Raw genomic sequence first — 22604 nt, 5'->3', positions numbered from 1 at the left:
GCTTGAAGCACCTCCACCCACCTGCTGCTTGACTGCACGGCGCTCGAGTCACTTCGATTAAAAACCAGAGGGAGATGAAGCTGCAGCACTAGAGCAAAGATTTCCATGCAGAAATGTATTGAATTTAAAGATAAAACCTTTTTTTCTTAGGATGTTAGTTTTCATTTTAATTTTATTTTATATTTAAATAATGTTTTGTGCTATATTTTTTTGTTTAATATTTCTATATAGCTTTAATATTACATATAGCATTTATTAATTTTTATTTTAGGTTTTTTTTTAGTTTGTTAGTCATGTTGTTCTTTTGTCATTTATTAGTTTGTTTTTTAAAATATCTATATTGTTGTAATTTATTTTTATTTCAGTTTTTGTTAAATTTTTCACATTTCCATTCAAGTTTTTCATCTAATATTTTAAGCTACAACTTAGTCTTTATTTTCGTAGGATATAAGTTTTCATTTTCATTTTATTTTACGTTTTAGTAATGTTTTGTGCTTTTTATTAATATTTCTGTATAGCTTTAATATTACATAGTATACCATTTATTAATTTTTACATTTATTTTATTTTTTTATTTTAGTTTGTTAGTCATTTTGCGCTTTTGTCATTTATAAGTTTGTTTTTAAACTTTCTATATTGTTTTAGTTTTATCTTATTTCAGTTTTTCAATTATCACAAATTATTTTTAATAGTTTTAGTTAATGGGATACTCCACCCAAAAATTAAAATTCTATCATCATTTACCCACCCTCAAGTTGTTCCAAGAACGATTAGAACTTTGACACCATTGACTTCCATAGTATTTTTTTATTCTACTATAAAAGTCAATGGTGCCAAACAACTGTTTGGTTCCAATTGTTCTTCAAAATATCTCCCTTTGTGTTCAGCAGAAGAAAGAAACTCGTACAGGTTTGTAACAACTTGAGGGCGAGTAAATGATGACATAATTTTTGGATGAAGTATCCCTTTGAAGAGAAAAACACAGGTGAAAAAAATATTAAAGGGATAGTTCACCCAAAAAATATTTTTAAGAATATGGATAATTGACCTGAAAAATATGAAAAAAAGGGGCCCCATCAACTGTTTGGTTACCGACATTCTTCAAAATATCATCTTTTGTGTTCAGCAGAAGAAAGAAATTCATACAGGTTTGGAACAACAAACCAAGAATTTACATTTTTGGGTGAACTTTCCCTTTAATTTAAATTTTTTGATTATGACGTTTTGGGTTTTAATGTAAACTCCACATTTAGTTTTCATTATTAACATGCACACTCACACACAGACCATGCAGAAGTAGCAGGAACGGGTTGGGCGGGGGGGGGGGGGGGGCGGTTGGCGTTTTTGAAGCGCAGAGTGCTGATGGGGCCCTAGCTCTGGGGTTTCTCTTTTATGTTTGTGTATGCCTCAACTTGCTGATATTATCTCACTGGGTTTTCCTTTGCTTGGTGTCAAAGGTTCTCTCCCAGTGGGCGGAGCCTCTTCCGATTGGCCGGCAGGTTTCTGTCCCTCCACAAGTATGAAATCATGGCTTTGGAACCCACTGAGTGAGTTGCCATGGCCACTGGGAAGCTCCCTGTGTCATGTGTTTCAAAGTGAACCGAGGCCTGGCAGAATTACCCAGCCTTCAATGGGAGGCAAAATGACCATTATTAGACTTCACAGTCCTGGCCCTCTATTTAAAGAGAGAAGAAAAGAAACCCGGGGAGCTTAAGACAAGAGCTCGAGGAAAAGCGAAAGGAGGGGAACGAGAGTGCGCGAGAGAGGGAGACGGATAAGCCGCCAGAGAAAATGTCATGGTGGTATCTCAGTTCAAAGAGCTCCCCCAGGAAGTATTTAGTTTTAGTGTTTACAAGAGAATGAAAATCAAAGACTTCGCAAATCACCTGTGGATTTTTCCAGGCTGCCCTTCCAAAAAGAATGGAGCAGAATATGCAAGACGCGTCACTTTAGGTTGTTGCGGCGAACAGAGCGTGTAATGTTGTGTCTGCCAGATGCGGTAATAGTATGTGTGTGTTTCTCTTTGAACACTGTGCCATGCTGGGATGGGCCGGGCCACTTGGCGGGCTTTTTTTCTTCTGCTTTTTCTTTCATGGATTAAGTTCCATCCCAAGTTTTAAGACTCTTTTATACTCCGGAGGGGGGTGGTATCTGTGTGTGTGTGTGTGTGTGCATGTGAGCAGGGCTTGTGTAAGGGGGTCAGCTGTGAGTGACTTGGAGGGCTACAGAAAGAGAGAAGGGAAAAGAAAGCTTTAGCACACCTGCTAATTGAGAGGAAGTTGAGGACTTGTCGGAGGGGGGCGAGGGATTGAGGGAGAGGATGGAAAAAGATGCAGAAAAACAGCGGAGATTGCATTTTTTTGGTGTAGCTTGAAATCAAAATTGACCTCATTTACTTTTTAATACATTTTCATGATTAACTCCTTTACATTCAGCAGATATTTTTTGTCTGCAGTGCATTCAGTTTGTCAGCGTTTGTTTTCCCAGAGATTCAAACTGACTTTGGTGTTGCTCGATCCTTGTTCTAAAAGTTGAGCTCACCCCTGTCCATTTTCTTATTCTTTCGATATACAGTTTCACTCAGAAATACATTTCATTATAGAACTAAAATGGGTCATAAAGACCCTTTACTTGATTAAGAACTAAAGGGAAACTGTCTAATAAAAATAGGAAAGTTACTCACCCTCATGTTGTTCCAAACCCATTATTCTTAGTAACACAAACTAAGATATTTTTAAGTAAATGTGAGAGATTTCTGTTTCTCCATTGAAAGTCCATTCCACCAAAACTATTTAATTTAAGGGTCTGTTCACATCAAACAAGTGGACCGAGCTCCCTGAAAAGATGGGTCTCTGTCCGCTTCCAAACGAACTCTGGTGTGGTTCGAATTAGATATGAACACAACAGACAAAAGACATTTTAATAAACCAAAAACGGGACATGATGTCTCAAGATGCGACTGTAAAAAGGACAGAATGCTGAAACATACCTAGTCACGATGTTGCCCATCACAGTTCGGTAAAGGCATCAGAAGATCTCTTCTCTTAGCAGAAGATGTGACTGAGGGATTCCTGCCGCTGTTTTGACTCCTTTACACATTTTATATGCTCTTCACGAGTTCGCAGCTGGTCAAAATACCATCATATGTAGGCACGTACAAACGAGCGCATTTATCCCAGCACACAGCATTGTTTTGGATGTTCGGTAAAAGTCGACCAATCAGGTTGTGACCGTATCCCTATGGTCTGGTATCTTTAGGTTCGGTGTTAAAATGCCAATGTGAACTCTAAGCAGATCAGGATTAAATTTGACCTTTTTTTTTTTTTTTTTTTACCAAACTACAAGTGTGTGAACACAAGTCTTCTGAAGACATATGGTCACCTTATACAGTATGAGCAGATTTTTTTTGTGCTGGGCTAAATGCGTTTGTTGTGTGCGTAGCCAACATGGTATTTTGACTAGCTGAGAACTCGTGAAGAGCTTAAAACATGTATAAAAGAGTCAAAACATCAAGACTATTTCTCTTATTTTTTTTTAGCATTCTGTCCTTTTCAGGGTCGTATCTTGTGACATCATGTCCGGTTTTTGGCTTGTTTACCCATCTTGGTGTGCACCAGCGTTTGGATGGCGTTATATTTATTTAAATGAACCACACCTAGCAGAGCAATTGCACCAGGTTTCGTTTTAATCGAACCAAACACACCAAGTGTGAACTGACCCTAAGTCTTCTGAAGAGACTTGATCACTTTTTATATAACCAGATTTATTTTATGCTTTTATTCACATAAACGTTGATCAACACGGCTACATTGAGTTTCTGTTGATGATATTTGATGAACCCTAACTTAAAGGGATACTCCACTTTTTTTGGAAATAGGCTCATTTTACAACTCCCCCAGAGTTAAACAGTTGAGTTTTACCGTTTTCGAATGTATTCAGACGATTTTTTTGATATTTAGAAAAATATCAGTAACTAGACAGTTTCTGGTCTCATTGACTTCCATAGTAGGATAAAAAATATACTATGGAAGTCAATGAGACCAGAAAATTTCTGGTTACTGATATTCTTCTAAATATCTGAAAATCGGCTGAATACATTCGAAAACTGTAAAACTCAACTGTTTAACTCTGGGGGAGTTGTAAAATGAGCCTATTTCCAAAAAAAGGGGAGTATCCCTTTAACTTGATGTGTGATTTAACTTTTTTTAAAGAGGTAGTTAAACCAAAAACAAAAAATCATGTATGTATGACTTGCTTCAGTGGAGCTCAAGTTATTTTGAAGCATGTTTCATTCAACGAAAGTCAGTGGTCTCCAAAGAAACATTGGATCTCATTTCATTATTTATATTTATATATAAACTTTTGCATTTTAACAGTAAAAAGTAAATGATGGGTGAACTATCCTTGTAACTTTGTCTTAGATGTTTTTCCTAAAATTCCAGAAGAGAAATAAAACAGAAGCTAATTGCTGCCATAAAAATATAGAGCTATAAAAACGAATGTGGACAGCATAACTCGGGACAATTTGGTCTTGGAAGAATTTGATGAGAAATAGTTTTGCAGCTTTGCAAATTTGAGCGTGGTGGTTTCTGAGACGCATCTCTTCTGAAACTCTAGACGAGACGTGTGAGATTACTAGGGCCTCTGGGAATCTCTGCACTAGCCTTAAGTCTCCATTTGCACTCCATTTAATCTCAATGCCATCTTGGAGAAACAATTGAGATGTTAAACAGATCTCATGTGCGATTTGTCTTTCCTGTGGCAGGGGGGAACTGGAGGTAGGAAACTGAGAACGGGACTGGCTAACACACCTGGTAGCCTCAGGTGCACGAAGCCACCGGCTTGTGTGTCAGGTAAAGATACGCTTGTTAAAGTGTGAGACGTGTGAGCGCAGGGAGGGATTGTGGGTGGTTGAATTACAGCTCTCTGGAGTAGAAGAGACAATAGAGCAAGAAGGAGAGTTCTTCTCCTGTTTCCTACTCCCAGAACAGCCTTGAGAAAGATGAATGAATGAGAGGCCGAGGTGGAAAAAACGGAATGAACGTGAGAGAGGAAGCGAGGAGTTTCCATCAGATTTCTTCGTTCATTGAAAAAGGGACACCTCTTTTTTTTTTGTACTTGTATCAAAGTGCTGCCCCTCTGCTCGAAATCCTTCAAGTCTTCTGGTAAATCCCCCCCCCCCACTGCAAGGGTTAATAAGTGCTGGAAAGCCGTTGTGGTCTTGCATAGGCCGAGTCTAAACCTGCTGTTCTGTTTGCCCGAGGAGAAACGCAGCTCGCCAAATGCAGATCCCATTACAAAGACGCAGACACACACACAGTGTCTCCCTCTCACACACACACACATGAAGCTTAGCTCAAATATACCCCACACACAGAGAGCCACTTCAAGGGAAGGTTAGATTAGAGAGGTATGAAGGCAGAGAGCTCATGCTCCTTTAATTAAAGTCATTCGCATTCAGCTGTCCTCATTCACCGCAGTGCACGAGCAGCTCTGATCTGACGACTCCATGCTGGCTCTCACTCTTCAATCAGAGACCCAAATCAGTTACATGTCGTTTAATGAATAATTTAACACATTGTTAATTATATGTATATAGTATTGCCTACTTGCAATTATTTATAATTGTATACACACAATATATTTATATACAAATACGTGTGTGTGTGTGTACTGTACATATATATATATATATATATATATGTGTATATCTATATGTGTGTGTATATATATACAGTATATATATATATATATATATTTTTTTTTATATATATATAAAATTATACATATATAAATATATATATATATATATATATATACTGTACATACATACATGCATATACACAACAGTTATACATACACACACACATATATATATATATATATATATATAATGTATGTATATATTATGTATATGTACATATGCCACTTATTGATTATGCTTCTCAATAATTCTTAACTGTTTCTTAGGTTTTTAGATTATCAAATCCTATCCCATATTTTTATGAGTTTGTGTTCTATTTTTATCTCATAATAATCATTATAAACATAATAACAATCAGCATGATTATTAATGTCTGCATTAAGACTTATTAATATTTATATATGCATGCCATTCATTAGCTTCTCAGTGATCCTTATTTGTTTATTTATTTATTTATTTGAATTAATCATTCCCTACCCCATATTTCTAGATCACTTGTGGCCTATTATTTTTATTACATAATAATAATGATAATAATAGTCAGCCTATTTATGTACATATACATCTCATTTATGATGCTTCTCAGTCATTCAAATATATTGTTTTCATTTATTTAGATTACTCATTCCTTACCCTATATTTTTTTAAATGGCTTTGTGGTCTATTTATTATTATTGTTTAGTAGTGGTAGTGGTAGTAGTAGTGCTTATTATTACTTATATAAAAATAATTATTTTTGTATATTATTATATAGGCTACGTTATTATAATAGTACAAATATTCAGAGGGTCTCAATGATGACATTGTTTGTTTAGCAGATAATGACTTTATTTCTCTGTAAAAATCTATTTTCAATCTATTTCAATTTCATTTTAATTTTGTCAGACATCGATCTTAGTCATGACTTTTGTTTGGGTTCAGTGATAATTCATTTGTGTGTAATTTTATTTTAATGGAATGAGTGTACAACGCTCAATCCAAGTATGTAGGCAGGTTTTTAGCATAGTTCTGCTGGTTATAAAGATCGTGTAGATGCTGACTTCTGTGGGATGCCACATTTTTAAACTCTCTGTGACCCTGGGCAGCCCTTTGTGTCTGATTGTCTCAAGGCCGTGTCAGCAGAGTGTCTCCCCGCAGTGTTAACTTTATTAAAGATAACTTATGCGTGTGTTTGTTTGCCTCGTGCTGTGGTACCCTTATTAAATCTAAACTCGTCTGGATTGAGTTATCATTGACAGGGAATCCACAGCACGCTTACTTAATAATGACTTCTTTGATGAAAGCTCTGAATGCTCCACTGTACTAAGCAAGAGCGTTTCACATCCATTTAAAAGAGTGGTGTTCGTGACATTGTTGAGCCTCTGAGAAATGCAATTAGCTTCACTTTTCCCCTGTACAGCTACAAGGATAGGCTATCCTGGCAAAACCGCGATGACCGATTTTCAAATGCTAATGAAATCAAAATGATTTTGTGGTCTTATTGTGAATAATTCATAATCTCACATATTATTACAAATAATAATAATTTAATGTATCGGCACAATATTTACTGTTCATACAATCAACATTGGTTGGATGGTTAAAGGGATAGTTCACTTTGTAATTATTTTTTGATATGTTTGAGCTTACCTCAAGGGCATCCAAGATGTAGGTGTCTGTTACCACAGTAGTTTCAATTTTGATATGTTTAGGCCAAACCGTTCTTGTCTGTCAGTCATATAATGGAGGTCTATGGTCACCACCTCAAAGAGCATACACAGAGAAGTCCAAATTAAACATGATTTAATGACTCGTAAATGTAAGTACACATTGATGGCCTAAGACATGAAACGAGCGGTTTGTGTGAGAAAAAGAACAGTATTTATATCGTATTTACCTCTTATAACCACAGCCACCTTCAAGTGATCTGAGGGCACGGGCGCTTCAGTCTATGCAAGTGCTGGAAAGCACCGAAAGTGGGTTTCGCGCGGTTGTGAAAAAATTTCAACTTTGCCTTCCATTGTGATTTCCTGTATATCTAAATATGTTTAGATCAGTGAAAGGTAAAACTTTCGAAATCTCTGTGTAAACAATGAGTGACCCACACGTCCGAGATATCACTTCCGGCGCTTGCTCAAACAGAAGCGTCCACGCCCTCAGATCACTTGGACGTGGCTGTGGTTACATGAGGTAAAAACAATATTAATACTCTTAGTTTTCTCACACAAACCGCTCGTTTCGTGTCTTAGGCCATCAATGTGTACTTACATTTACGAGTCATTAAATCATGTTTAATTTGCGCTTCTCTGTGCATGCTCTATGAGTTGGACCCCATATACCTCTATTATATGACTGACAGACAAGAACGGTGACCTAAAAAAATCAAAATTAAAAATACTGTGGAAACAAAGACACCTACATCTTGGATGCCCTTGAGGTAAGCTAAAACATATCAAAAATTACTTTCAAAGTGAACTATCACTTTAACAAATAGCCAAATAGTTACTTAGGCATTGTTTTAGGAGACTATCATTCAGTCTGGCCGAATTCATTTTTTATAATTCAATCAGTTCAATAATGGATATAAAAAAACATCAGACATTATTTATTGGTGACTCTCTTGTTTACTCAGAAATTGTTCAGATTATGCAAGTACAATTGGTTAAAAAACAGTAATTCACATTGACTTTTTGCAAAACTCTCGCAACATACCTCACTTACCAATTTGGTATTGAGAGGAGATCGCAAAGACAGGATTGTTTACTTTTCCTGTGCATGGTTAAGACTGGAAAACCGGTATAAAAACAAAACATACACCCAAATAGAGAGCGAGAGGAAAGCAAAAAAAAAATGAGGGGGAAATTTAATTAGCGGTTGTCCATCCTGAGGCGCAGGGTTTGCAGTCACCAGAGTTAGCGGGAAGCCGATGGGCTCTAAATTAATGGCTGTGTTTTTTTTGACTGATCGTTGAGTGCAGGGAAAGGAAAGAGGAGGAGGGGCGGGGAGCCTTGAGAATGATAAATGGAGAAGAGGGCAATTTTACGACCCCTCAGGAAGTTGCTGGCATAGCTGGGAACCAAAGCTGGAGTTCATTCTATTAATGATGAAGTAATGAACAGAGATTCTCCCACAAAATGTCAGATGACATCACCAGCCTCCCCGTCATTGTTTCTTGTCATCGAGGCGCCTCTGATAGATCTAGTGAGCATCATCTGGAGTGGAAGTGGAACATTTAGTTCTTCCAAATCAACACCATTTGATTGAATGAGAAGAAATTCACATCCACAAGAGCTAATATGGAGTTTTAGATGCAGGAAAAGATTGTTTAAAACCAATTCAATGGGCTAGTAAGTAGTGTAGAATGCCACTGGCCACTGACGCAACGTATCCCAACGCATTCGGCACACTTTACCATACAACTACCGTTTTGTGGGGGAAAATGCTTCTTGGTTGTCTGTCTGTCTAAACTTGGGCTTTTATATATGAAGAGTTCAGATGCAAAAGCCTCTAAATGCCATTTGACATTTTCTTCTAAAATGACCATTTTTATCAAGCTTGTATATTTAAGTTCAGTAATTTCACTTAAATGACAATTAATAGGTAATCTTCATTGCCATTTAAGTGAAATTACTGAACTTAAATATACAAGCTTGATAAAAATGATAATTTTAGAAGAAAGTTTCAAATGGCACTTAGAGGCTTTTGCATCTGAACTCTTCATATATATTGTCATGTTTATATTTAGAAATATACTATATTTACGCTGTATATGTTATTTGTGAGTTGCAGGAAACATGGAACACCAGTCTTTCTGTCCTGTGAGTTATTCTTTGGCTGCACAGTTGCAGGGCCTCATATTTGCCTCGTGACAGAGTCAGTCCCTTTGATAGGACACACACACACACAAACACACACAAATGCAAGTGTATTTTCTGGTTATGCAACAGGAGCTGGAAATGATGAGAGATTTTGTTAGGGGAGGGAAAGTGAAAGACTGACTGGAAAGAAAAAAGGTTGATGGTATGGTGATTTGACGAAACCAGTGCTTTTCGCTGGGAGAAAATGAATTAGGATTTATTTTTGAATTGATAATCCAGTGCGTCAAACTAGCCGTAAATCAAATGAATGGCAAGCCTGTGCATTTTATAAGCAGCACACCCTTAAAGTTGGCTAATTAACAGGTGAATGTTCCCTCTGTGAAACAACTTCATAAAACTTTGCTAATTAGCTGTGAAAAAGCATTATGTCATTATAAGATTATTTAGCCTAATCTGTACCACTTACCTGAACCTAGCCATATTTTTTTTAGTCCTTCAAACTGTTATCGCTTACAGCATGAAACTGAACTCAGAACAGGTCTGAACAAGAAGGTGACCTGTAGTCCAGGGTCTTCTGGTGCCTTCCCTCAAATTATCCTATATTAGTTCTGCACTACTTAACAGGGGCCTCCAATGAGACTGGCATCTCAGTTAGGTCGCTGCGTCCACAGACCGGGCCAAAATCAAGACCTGTTTTTCAGTAAATAACCATTCACTATGTGAAGAAGGCATGTTACTAAGACCAATTTACCTCTTATCTTTAGAGAGAATGCTCTACTCTAAATGTCAATTTAGTGAGGTCTCCATCTGTTTCCAGTAGTTCAGTCATGTCAAAGCTAGTTTAGTGAGCAGTTTAAATAGTTATATGACTTTTTCAGTGATAATCAAGGGTCCTTGTGAATAAAAGTTGCATACATTTTATTCCATATAGAAAATTCGTATTTGCTGACCTTTTAAGATTTGCATGTTGACACTTTTTACAGTTGCATATGGTTCACAATAGTGTCTCTTGAGCAGCAAATGAACATATTATGATTTCTGAAGGATCATGTGAGAGTGAAGACTGGAATAATGATGCTGAAAATAAAGTAAAAATATAAACTAATTATTTTAAATAAAGAAGAGAATAAAGAAATTGAATTATAGTGCATGTTTATAACTTTAACGAACTGTTAATGTAAATGAATAAATGGGAAAACCTAAATTATAATGAAGTCAAATCTAAAACTGAACATTGAGTTATTTTTCTGTCCAAATGCCTTTTGTTTGTCTTGAACAATTGTATAAGTACTTCCAGGCAGAGCTGCTGAGACAAAGGAAGTTTAATTTAGCACTAGGTTTGTACTGTGATTTGTGTAACTACTTGACTTTTACAAGCTTCATAAAAAATGTTTCACCCATAAAAATAGTTTTAAATGGCAACACGCTGTACTCATGGTTGCTGTATAATGTCGCTGTTATTGCTTAATGCATTAGACAAATATTAAACCATAAGTGTAAGTGTGTGTTCTAGTTAAGGGTTAGCTAGTTGTGTGACGCATTTATGCATTTTCTGTGAAGTTGCAGTTGCAGTATGGAGAAAGTAAATGGTACATCAGTAATTAACAAAGATTTTTCTTTTCTTTTTTTTTTCTTTTTTTACACGTGTAATGATAATTCCATGGTATTCTCTACTTTGGAGTAATGTATTATAGAACAATTTAGTGATCGATCTGAATGCAATACCATGAGATAACTACTTTAACACATTATTACTATAGTACTTTTTGCAGTGGTGTAAAGTATTTTTTTACTCCTTAACTATATGTATTGTATATAATTTCAGTAAGTTGTACTTTATCTCAGTGATATTAAAATGTATGCTTACGGTTTTATTTTTTAAGATTTTTTTTATGTAGATACTTAAAAATAGTTTTTTTGGGGGGCATATTTACATTTAGCAGTTTTATCAAAATTGACTTACAAATGAGAACAATAGAAGCAGTTAAACTAACAGTAGGACAGCAATATGCAAGTGCTATGACCCTTCTCAGTTTAATCTAATGCAATAAATTAAAAAAAGTTTATATAAATAGAAGAAAAAATTTTTGTATTACTGGATCAAATACTCCCGAAAAAGATGCGTCATTAGCCGTTTCTTGAAAGTAGCTATGGACTCACCAGCTCTGGTTGAGTTTGGCAGATCATTCCACCAGCAGGGAACAGTCATGGTAAAGACTTTGAGAAAGAGATTTTGTGCCTCTTTGAGATGGCACCACAAGACGACGTTCACTTGCAGAGCACAAGTTTCTGGATGACACATAATGAGTTGTAAAAGGGAGCAGAGCCAGTGGTTGTTCTATAGGCAAACGTCTCACTTGAATTTTATGTGAGTGGCAAATGGAAACCGGTGCAATTTTGTGAGGAGAGGAGTGACGTGTGATCTCTTCGGCTCGTTTGGTCCTCGGCTGGTCTGTGAAGTTCAGTTGATCATCAATTACAATTCCAAGGTTCCTGGCTGACCTTGAGTTATGGATGACGAGCCTAGCTGAATGAAGAAGTTGTGATGAAGATTTGGGTTGGCCGGGATGACAAGTAGCTCTGTCTTCGCAAGGTTTAGTTGAAGGTGGTGGTCCTTCATCCAGCCAGTAATGTCTGTCAGGCACCAGGCTGAGATACGAGCAGCTACCGTTGGATCATCGGGCTGGAATGAGGTAGAGTTGTGTGTCATCAGCGTAGCAGTGATTGGAAAAGCCCAAATCCCAGATCCAGACATTTCACATATATTGTTACATGTTGAACCTTTAGCATTCATCGAACGTTTAACATTCCACAAAAGATTTTTTATAGTGGAAAAAGTTTATTCAAATGTTTTTCACATTATGAAAATGGTTCTTCTATGGCATCACTGTGAACACCACCTTTTGAAACCTTGATTTTTTAAGAGTGTACTGCAACTAGGTAGTTTTGTTTGTAAGGAAAGTAACCTCATGTAGTCAATAAAGGATTTTGTGGGTGTCTTCCGAGCATTTTTAGGTAAATTGGATGTACATTCTTATTTTCCACTTTGGCTTTTCAACCTGTGCACTGACACAAGTCAACAGCAGAAATATAACCTAAAAAAAAATGACAGGATAAGAGCAGCTGTAGCCTGTGTCTATTTAGCGTTAAGTGCTGTGGTTCTAGTAAGGACCTCAGTGTAAACTTAAGCTAAGTGTGTTGTTTGGATTTTCGTGTTAAGTGTAGCCCAGGCAAACCCAAGTAGTGAAGAGGCTTCTTTTTTTTTTTTTTTCTTAGCATTTTACCTTTTCCCTTCAAGAATCTAGGACTTGCCTAAGTAATGTCTTAGCACTCTCAGAGAAAATATAGGGTGATCTTTTTTTTTTTTAAGTCCCACCACATGCAAGTAAACTCTAAATGAGGAAAAGTATGCCTTTATCTTTGAGGAATCCCAACGGCCAGAAGGCAACCTGAAATTACAGTGTAATGGCAGAGCTTTGCTTTCTGAAGACTTAATTACTTTAATTATAGCAATGCAGTGAGTGTGTAGGACTGCTTAAATATAAAAAGGGGCGAGGAGGAGAAAGCGAGAGAAAAAATTGCATAAAATCGGAGCGATGATTGCTTCAAGGGTCTATAAATTGATTGTAGCCCACCTGTATATCACAGTCACTATTGCACCGGTCGATGTGGTGCTTTCTAGCAATCATAAGTTCATTGCGATTACATATTTTGCATCCAATATTACATTTATTTTTACTATTGTAAAGGTACAGTTATAGTACCTTCCTTAGGACTCTATGATTTCTGCAATGCTGAAAATGTGTACGGAATCCAGTCATAATGTCTACTACCCAATTATTTCTACACTGTAAAAAAAAAACCTTTAAAAAAATGAAGTAACCTGGTTACCTTAAAATTAAGTTGATTGAAATGGAAAAAGTGAGTTAATACAATGAAGGAGATTGATTTAATCATCAGAAACTCAAAATAATAAGTTATCTGAACTAAATACATTATTTAAGTTGATTTGACAAAAGGAAAAATGTTGTGATGACAAATCTTGAAAATATTTTTTTACAGTGTTTGTTTGGATGGTTCCATGCAAATTCACTTATTTCAGGCTTAAATCCCTGCACAGTATTTTAAAATTTTCTCGATTATAACAAATTATTTGCATTTAATGTAAATGTATTCTGGAACACAAAAATGTTATCCTAACTGACATTTTGCATTCCACGGTTCCCATGGTAATTCGGAAATTGTGCTGTGTAATCTTTTCATATTGATTTATTATATGATTTTTAGTCTAATGCGCAAGAATAAATACTGTATGACTCTGGTTATCAAATTGTATATTATGTTTCAGATATTATTATACTTAAAGATTTTGTATCCCCCTTAAGTAGCTTTAATGTAGTTAGCTACTTTTTGTTAGTAGGTGGTGTAGCTACAGTTTCAAAGTAGCTGGTGGCCATTGTTTGCAGGACACCTGAACAAGGTGTGCGTGTGGGGGGGAGGTTGCATAGTGGTCTTAAGAAGATTTCTTGCTGCTGTTGTTGGGCATTGCAGTGCTTGCTCAAATTAGATGTCTATTTCTTCTGGCCTGTTCCACCAGGCTCTCTCTCTCTCTCTATTGTTCTTTCAGTCAACCACCACCCCCTCTCCAACCCATCATTTTACTCCTAAAGATCTTTTATCAAGCACTATTAATAATTAACTGAAATTGCCTTCTTCAAAAGAGCCGAAACACAGCTGAACCGTTCGAAGCACATTGATGTGTAGCAAACAAGGTAGAGCGAGAGAGTTCAGTCTGTTTCCGCATTCCTTTGGATCAGTCAATCAGCTAAATGGTAGTATGTATCTAAACGTTGCCAAGACATAAACAGTCATTAACTTCCACTTGGTTTTCATCTCTCGAGGTGTTCCCTCATCCAGCGTCAAATTAATTCCTTTGGATTCTCTCATGTCTTTCTCATCACGATGTTTACTGAGCATGTTCACTTTTAAATGAAATGAAAGACCGGGAATAATAAAATGTTGCAAAATTGAATAAAGACTAATATTGTGTAAGAGATAAGCTCTTTTATACTTTTCCTCCAATTCTCTCCTGAAATTGCTTGCTTTTTCCAAAATGATGGGGAGATGGGAGAATGGATTCAATCAGTCAATATGCAAAATGTTAGCTTTTTCCTTTGATTTTAAATTTGCGTTTGGTAATATTGCTGCATAACCTCTCACCCAACCCTTCAGTGCTGTATGACTGCAGTCCCAGGAGTTTTCTCTGGGTTGTTTTTGTTCTTCTTGCTCAAGCTTTAACAGTAGTCAGAATGGGATTCGGTTTCACTGTGATTTTCCTGTGGGAGTCTCGTGTTGAAATATGCATTTGATAATGAGTGTTGGCTCCAACATTTTTAACGATTTTCCAATGTTTTATTCTATTTGGACTTACTATTTATCAAGAAGATCAGCTGACCACATCACCAGACCCATCATTTTGTGGTAGACGTCAAAATACAAAATGACATGGTTAATATGTCAACTTCCAGCCATCCATCGATCTATCAATCTATCCATCTATCTATCCAATGTACCGCTTGATGTTAATGAACGTGTATTTGAATTACTAATGTCTTTAGCTACGAAATCCCAACCTAAACCAACTTTCTCATTCAGGCCTCTTACGTGAGACTTTCAGCTAAATCACTTTGACGTAAATGAACAGTGTATTGTTTTTGTTAAGCAGTCACTGGCAATTTCTCTTCCACACACACACTCTCACAGACATGAATAAGCACACAGGCTGTGTGTGGAGAGGCCATGCTTTCTCTCATAGTACCCAGAATGCCTTGGGCTTGGAAAAGTGCCATCTCTTTGCTACTCTGATAACAGTTATAGAGCTGCACATTGTCGCTTTGATCTCTTTATTTTTCAGCCTGTTCTTTTCTCTTTTGCATGAGTGAAGTTGGAACATACCCAGCCGTCAGTGTGTAAACAAAATGCGATTCTGGCTATGTGATGTTGATTATCTATTCTAAATAATAAAACAATGGACATCAAGATGGCAATAAAATGGTGGACAAATGAAGCAATGAAAGCACGACTAAATGCATTGATCAAAGATTTGAACTGTAGTTATGTACAGAAAACCACTGTAACCATCACAAAGTACTTGTTCTGCACACTGAGTCATGTGTGCCCTCTAGCTGAAGTGTAAGAGCGACCTCTATTGGCTGGGAGAGAAACAGGTAGAGCGTTTAACGTGGTGTGGAAATATTTACTTAAGCCTCAAGAACAGAGTCACATTACTGCAGTGTGTCTTTTATATGAATCCAAATCTTTTAAATGAAGAAAAACTTTGATGTGGAGCCTACTTTTGCTCCCACTTTAAGCATTTGGGGTTTGCGGTCTTACGGTTTCTTGTATTTTGAATTGTTGTCTTTTCCTATAAATGCAGTAATTACCAGTGTTGTTATAGTTAACTCAAATGAAAACTAAAACTATTATAAGTAATTTAAATAAATCTTAACATTAGTTTAGTAAGTAACTTTTGAATTAAAAAATACGAAATGTAAAAAAAAAAAGCACATTATAAAATTACTCTGTATATACCAAATATCAAAATAACACTGGTAATTTGCAATGCTTTATTCTTTTTCCACTGTTTTCTTTCAGCACTGCATTGTCAGTTTTAGAGGATTTTGTCCCTTTAAGTATAGAAGAATAATTTTTGTTTGTTTGTCACCGTCCTCACAGGCGAAGAGAGCCGTTCAGAGAGGGGCCACAGCTGTCATCTTTGACGTCTCTGAAAATCCAGATGCCATCGACCAGGTGAGTGTGTGTAACATCAGTGCTGAATGTCATGATTAGTTTAGCCAATTTTGATCTTATTTCAGGAATACATCCGGTTTTATTAGCATTTTCTAGAAAAACACCTGTTCATTGCATGTATAATGTATGAAAAACATTAATATTAATTGGATCCATTATTGTAAATGGGTGTATAAAGACACTATATATTTGGTTAGTTCTAACAAGTTTTTATAGATAATTTCAGCCTTCAGGGCCATTTATACGACACCATTATCAACTAAAAATGGCCAACGTTTTATTCGTTTTGGCGAAAGTGTAAGTAAAAGCGTATTTTGTGTTCAGGCTTTAGGCGCATATTGTTCCCCACAAAGTGACATCGCCAACTACTGGTTAGGCAGCATAATGCAGTGTTTTTTTGGCATTTTCGTGGATCCGTGATTTTTAGTACATCAGTGGCGCGTAAACTTATCCTTTGTAGTGCTATATAGTGTGTATGTGTGTATATATATATATATATATATATATATATATTAGGTCCGTCAAATGATTAAACGTTATTAATCGCATCCAAAATAAACGTTTTTGTTTACATAATATATGTGGGTGCACTGTGTATAAATTATTTTATATATATATATATATATATAAATACACACACATACTTGTATATATTTAAGAAATATTTTCATGTATATACTGCATATAGATTCATATACAATTTATATTATATATAAGTATAATTATTTTATATATAAATAATATATTTTCTTAAATATACATGCATGTGTGTGTGTGTGTGTGTGTGTATATATATATATATATATATGTGTGTGTATGTATATGTGTATATATATGTGTATATATATATTTGTATACATATATATATATATATATATATATATATATATATATATATATATATATATATTAGGGCTGTGCAAAAATTAATTCCGATTAATCGCATCCAAAATAAAAGTCTGTGTTTACATAATATATTTGTGTGTGCTGTATATAATTATTTTGTATATATAAATACATATGCATGCATGTATATATTTAAGAATTATTTGCGCTTAAATTCTGTATATATATATAAATACATAATCTATATTATATAAATATAAATATTTTATTTATGAATAAAACATTTTCTTAAATATATACATGCATGTGTTTGTATTTATATATACAAAATAATTATATACAGCACACACAAATATATTATGTAAACACAGACTTTTATTTTGGATGCGATTAATCGCAATTAATTTTTGCACAGCCCTAATATATATATATATATATATGTGTGTGTGTATATGTATGTGTGTGTGTGTATATATATATATATATATATATATATATATATATATATATACTGTATATATATACACGCAAAATAATTACACAGTGCACCCATATATATTATGTAAACACAAACTTTTATTTTGGATGCGATTTATCGTTTGACAGCCCATATATATTCCACTTTCTACTTTATACTTAAATCAAGTTTGAAGGTTTAAAACCTCACATTTTGAACTTCAATACTCCCATTTAGTGTTTAAAGATGTCATCGGTTTATAATGTGGTTTGTTAATGAAATTGCCTTCAATTGGTGGTTACGTCCCAGTTTGCATACTCACGCTACATGCTAAATTACACTCATTAATAGTTTATATTATTTTAAGGCATATTTGGCATACTGTTTACAACTTATTAATTCTAGTAATTCTAGTACCGAATCGGATGGAATGTATTGGTATTTTCTTTAAGAAATGCAAATGTAGTTAAAAATATTCGGTGGTAATTGAAAGAAGCGTGTTGTCCACTACCACTTTATTTCCATTTACTTAATGGAATCACCACCTATTCTCAGCACTGACTGTGGAAAAGGCTGATCTGCGGAAGTCCCTTTCTTTGTCTCTGCTTTTGAGAGAGCAAGGGTCTTTTTTTCCACTCGCCTCTCTTTCACTGTGGTATTTTTCTCTTCCAAACCAGGCCCAGACTTGCTTTTTTTCCCCCCTCTCCCTCGTTCAGTTGTAAACGGTGTACAGACGAGATAAAAGAGCTTCTGTGTAGACCACATGAAAAGAGTCAGCGCAGTACATTCCAGTGCCAGCACCTCTGTCCAGACTCATTCGGCTTCCTCGGTTGCACAGATTACAGTTTAAAGCCTCAAGGCTTTGGGGAGGACGAGGAGAGTTTTAATCACGGGGCGAAGCATTAAGGGAAAAGCTTTCATCATCACCTGCTAAGATCCTACCCTAGTTCCCTACCCCAGATCCTAACCTAGTTCTGTCCTTATTCATTTCTCTCTCTCTCTCTCTCTCTCTCTTTCTTTCTCTCTCCCTTTTCTCCCCAAGTAAGCAAATGTACATTGCCAAAGACGTCTGTGATGCCTCACCTGAAAAATGTATGCTATTACTTTAAGTGATCTGATTTTTGTCTGATGATTACTGAATGTGTGACAGGTTTTCCAAACAGTAACAGTAGTAAATAAATATCTTTAGAAAACAGATTCCAAAGAAAAAACACCTTAGAAGTGTATTGGAGATAAGCGAATGCTGTAAATCGTCAAGATAAAACGGCAAAGACGTCTCTACGATGTATGTGTGCCGTTAGGGCCTGTATTTCTGTCGCGTTGTAATGTGTAAACATGGAGAACTCGTTGTTTGAAACGGAAGGCTTTCCCCGAGTCTGTGCATCTTTTCTTGAATGAAAACCCAACAGACCTGAAAAATAAGAGGGGGGAAAGAACGCTTAAATGACTATCTTTCAGCTTCCCATTTTTCAAATGAGAGACATGACGACAGAGGGAGAAATAGAGGCTTGAATATCCCTGGTATTTCCCTCAGGTTTTTCAAATTACAGACTGGAGCTGTAGTCTGAGGGAGCTACAAGGCTAAATTGAGCATCCACATTTGCAACATGCAATTGGTTTACTGCTACTTTCCCCTTCTATAGAAGAGAAAGGCCAACCACAGTTTCCATGTCTGGACTCTATAGGTTGCTTTTTCACATGGGTGTATGTTGTCGGGGAGAGCTTTTCCCTGGCAACCGAGTTCATGTAGATTGGGCAGATTGAATAATGATTTGAAACGTTATTCATTAAAATAATTACATGTATTTTTCTAAGTGCATCTTAGCCATAGCAATGCTTTTGAGAGTTTTTACTCAAAATATCTGTATCGTTTAATTGTTAAGTGGTCTGGCGTGCTTGAAATCTCTCTTTCAAGTTCTGACTGTCTTTTCTCTCATTATTTTCTCTAGTTGAACCAAGTTTCAGAGGACCCCTTAAAGAGGCCGGTGGTCTATGTCAAAGGAGCAGATGCTGTTAAACTGATGAACATAGTCAATAAGCAAAAAGTTGCACGAGCCAGAATCCAACATAGACCACCAAGGGTGAGAGTTCACACTTTTGATATTGATTTGTATGTTAGTTATAGTAGGAACTTTATGGGTCACAAAGTTTATCTACAACCCCATTTCCAGAAAAGTTGGGACATTTTGTAAAATGCAATAAAAATTCACAATCTGTGATATGTTAATTCTCTTGAACCTTTTTTTAACTGACAAAAGTACAAAGAAAAGTTTGTATTTTGTAAATATAAACATATTTTGATATTCATGGCTGCAACACACTACAAAAAAGATGTGACAGCGCCAGTGGTGGAGGAAGTACTGAATCTCAGTACTTAAGTAAAAGTACAAATAACCAGATAAATGTTTACTTTAGTAAAAGTAGAAGTAACACAATGACAAACATACTTAAGTAAAAAGTACCTGATTTTAAATGTACTTTAAGTATTAAAAGTAAAAGTACTTGCATAATTTATTTTCTTAATGTCTATTTTCTAATGATTAATAAATTATTTAATTCTAACTCATTCAACCTAATACTCCTATAATGATGTTCAATAATGATGGAAAAAAAATGTCACCATTTCTGAAACAAGCTTGCAATTAGGCAATATACACATCATGCTTATCCTTACTATATGTTAATAACTATGGCAGTAAACACGATTAATTTATGGTGTAATTCTGAACCTCTTGGCTTGCCATAATCCTAACCAAACGTATATTACACACAGTGCGTTTCCTATGCATGTAAAAACTAATTTTCGTGAATAAATTGCACTATGAACACACTGCGTGCGAGATGCATTTAGTGTGACCGGGTTGATATATCTAGAGCCTCCATTTTTGCACTCAGGTCTAAGTCCCATGGCCCTCTATCAGAATCCAGAGTTTCAAGAAGATCAAAGAAACTCAAAATTTCGACCAAAAAAAAAACGACAGTGTTACCCCTGTCGTTTTTTTTTTTTGTGAAAAAATAAGTTTCTCCAATCTTCTTGAAACTCTGGATTCTGGTAGAGGGCCATGGGACTTAGACCTGAGTGCAAAAATGGAGGCTCTAGACCCTTCGAGAACGGAGATATTGAGATATTTATAATGGCATAAATGTTACGTGGTATCTCAATATCTCAGCTCTGGAAGGGTCTAGAGCCTCCATTTTTGCACTCAGGTCTAAGTCCCATGGCCCTCTATCAGAATCCAGAGTTTCAAGAAGATCAAAGAAACTCAAAATTTCGACCAAAAAATAAAACGAGTGTTACCCCTGTCGTTTTTTTTTTTTGTGCGAAAAAATAAGTTTCTCCAATCTTCTTGAAACTCTGGATTCTGATAGAGGGCCATGGCACTTAGACCTGAGTGCAAAAATAGAGGCTCTAGACCCTTCCAGAGCTGAGATATTGAGATATTTATAATGGCATACATGTTACGTGGTATCTCAATATCTCAGCTCTGGAAGGGTCTAGAGCCTCCATTTTTGCACTCAGGTCCAAGTCCCATGGCCCAGAGAAACTCAAAATTTCGACTGGAAGGGTCTAGAGGGTCATGGGACTTAGACCTGAGTGCAAAAATGGAGGCTCTATGGCAACCAAACGTCACTGGTGAGACAAAGGTGACACGGACGGACGGCCAGATTACGTTTTGGCAGGGAAAAAACTGATCAGAAAATGTAATGAAAATGTAACATAAGTTGTAGAAATGTAGTGGAGTAGAAAGTATAATAATTGCTGCAAAATGTAATGAAGTAAAAGTAAAAAGTATGCGCTATTTATTCTACTTAAGTAAAGTACATTCCACCACTGGACAGCGCTGGGTGATAAAGGTTAGGTTCGGGAAATAACTTAACGCTGGATGACCAATCAGAATAAAGTATTCCATAGAGTGTAATAAAACTTTTTAAAAAGGTTAAGTCTAAAAATGAATCTCTTAGGGCAGGTTGTGTTTGGCTGTTATCACACGAGTGTCCCACAAAGAAAGTTGTATTTTAAAAAGTTCGTAATTATTTTGTGTATGTAATCTTTTTTGGGTACACCTTATCTGTAAAACGTTCTGACATTTTCCTGTTGTCGTCTACAACAGCCCACAGAGTATTTTGATATGGGAATCTTCCTGGCGTTCTTCGTTGTGGTGTCTCTGGTCTGCCTCATCCTCCTCATCAAGATCAAGCTCAAGCAAAGACGCAGCCAGGTGAGGCTCCGCAATGCAGTTTGATACATATTTGTGATTACACTGTAACAATTCAATTTGAAGTCTAAATTTTGACCTCATCGTCATTCTCAAAAAGATGTCTCGTTTCATGTCAATGTACAATTTAAAGAAGTTCGTTTCATGCCATTCCTGACATGCCTTCTGTACATAATTGTTTCCCCACCTGTCAGAGTTCCATGAACCGGATGGCTATTCAGGCCCTGGAAAAGATGGAAACACGCAAGTTCAAGGCTAAGATCAAGGGTCAACGTGAGGCCAGCTGTGGAGCATCAGACTCCGTGAGCAGTAGTTCCACATCAGACTGTGCCATATGCCTTGAGAAATACATCGATGGCGAGGTAATTATCTTCATAAATGTTCAAAAGCTTGTAGGAAATAAAAAGACTTTAAAAAGGTGTTGCACACTGGCCAAATTTCCTCCATTGGTCTGTCAGTTCTCTAAAATCTATTCCAAAACCAAATTACAGGCAAACAGATTAAAGGAAAATGGCAAACCACTATTGCATGACCCTGGAAATTTGGTTTATTCGGCAATGGACCTTTTTGAGGTTCTTGATAATGTTCAATGTTTTGGCCTCCCTGTGCTTCTTTTGTGTCAAAATATATGAAGACTAACGCTGGTGACTTTTTTTTTTTATTCGCCTTTGTGGTTGTGTCATGCAAAAAAATAAAAGCACACAACAAAGAAATCAAGTCGTCTTAGATGCACAGAGGAAGTGGTGATATAAAAGGCTCAATGGCATCAAAGG

The 22604-nt window shown here is 36.1% G+C and overlaps 1 protein-coding gene across 1 annotated transcript in view; it reads left to right on the top strand.

Annotated features, from left to right (window-relative positions):
• znrf3 (zinc and ring finger 3) overlaps positions 1–22604 on the top strand; it is a 74744-nt gene that overhangs the window by 47669 nt on the left and 4471 nt on the right. The window contains exons 3-6 of the mRNA XM_039659830.2: positions 16237–16311; positions 19564–19695; positions 21727–21834; positions 22026–22193. Of these exons, the coding sequence (XP_039515764.2) occupies positions 16237–16311; positions 19564–19695; positions 21727–21834; positions 22026–22193 (483 nt within the window). The remainder of the gene's footprint in view (positions 1–16236; positions 16312–19563; positions 19696–21726; positions 21835–22025; positions 22194–22604) is intronic.

The sequence above is a fragment of the Pimephales promelas genome, chromosome 4 (genome assembly GCF_988280905.1).
Source record: "Pimephales promelas chromosome 4, fPimPro1.hap1.1, whole genome shotgun sequence".
NCBI classification, from domain to species: domain Eukaryota; kingdom Metazoa; phylum Chordata; class Actinopteri; order Cypriniformes; family Leuciscidae; genus Pimephales; species Pimephales promelas.
This window is presented reverse-complemented; position numbering and strand designations above follow the sequence as displayed.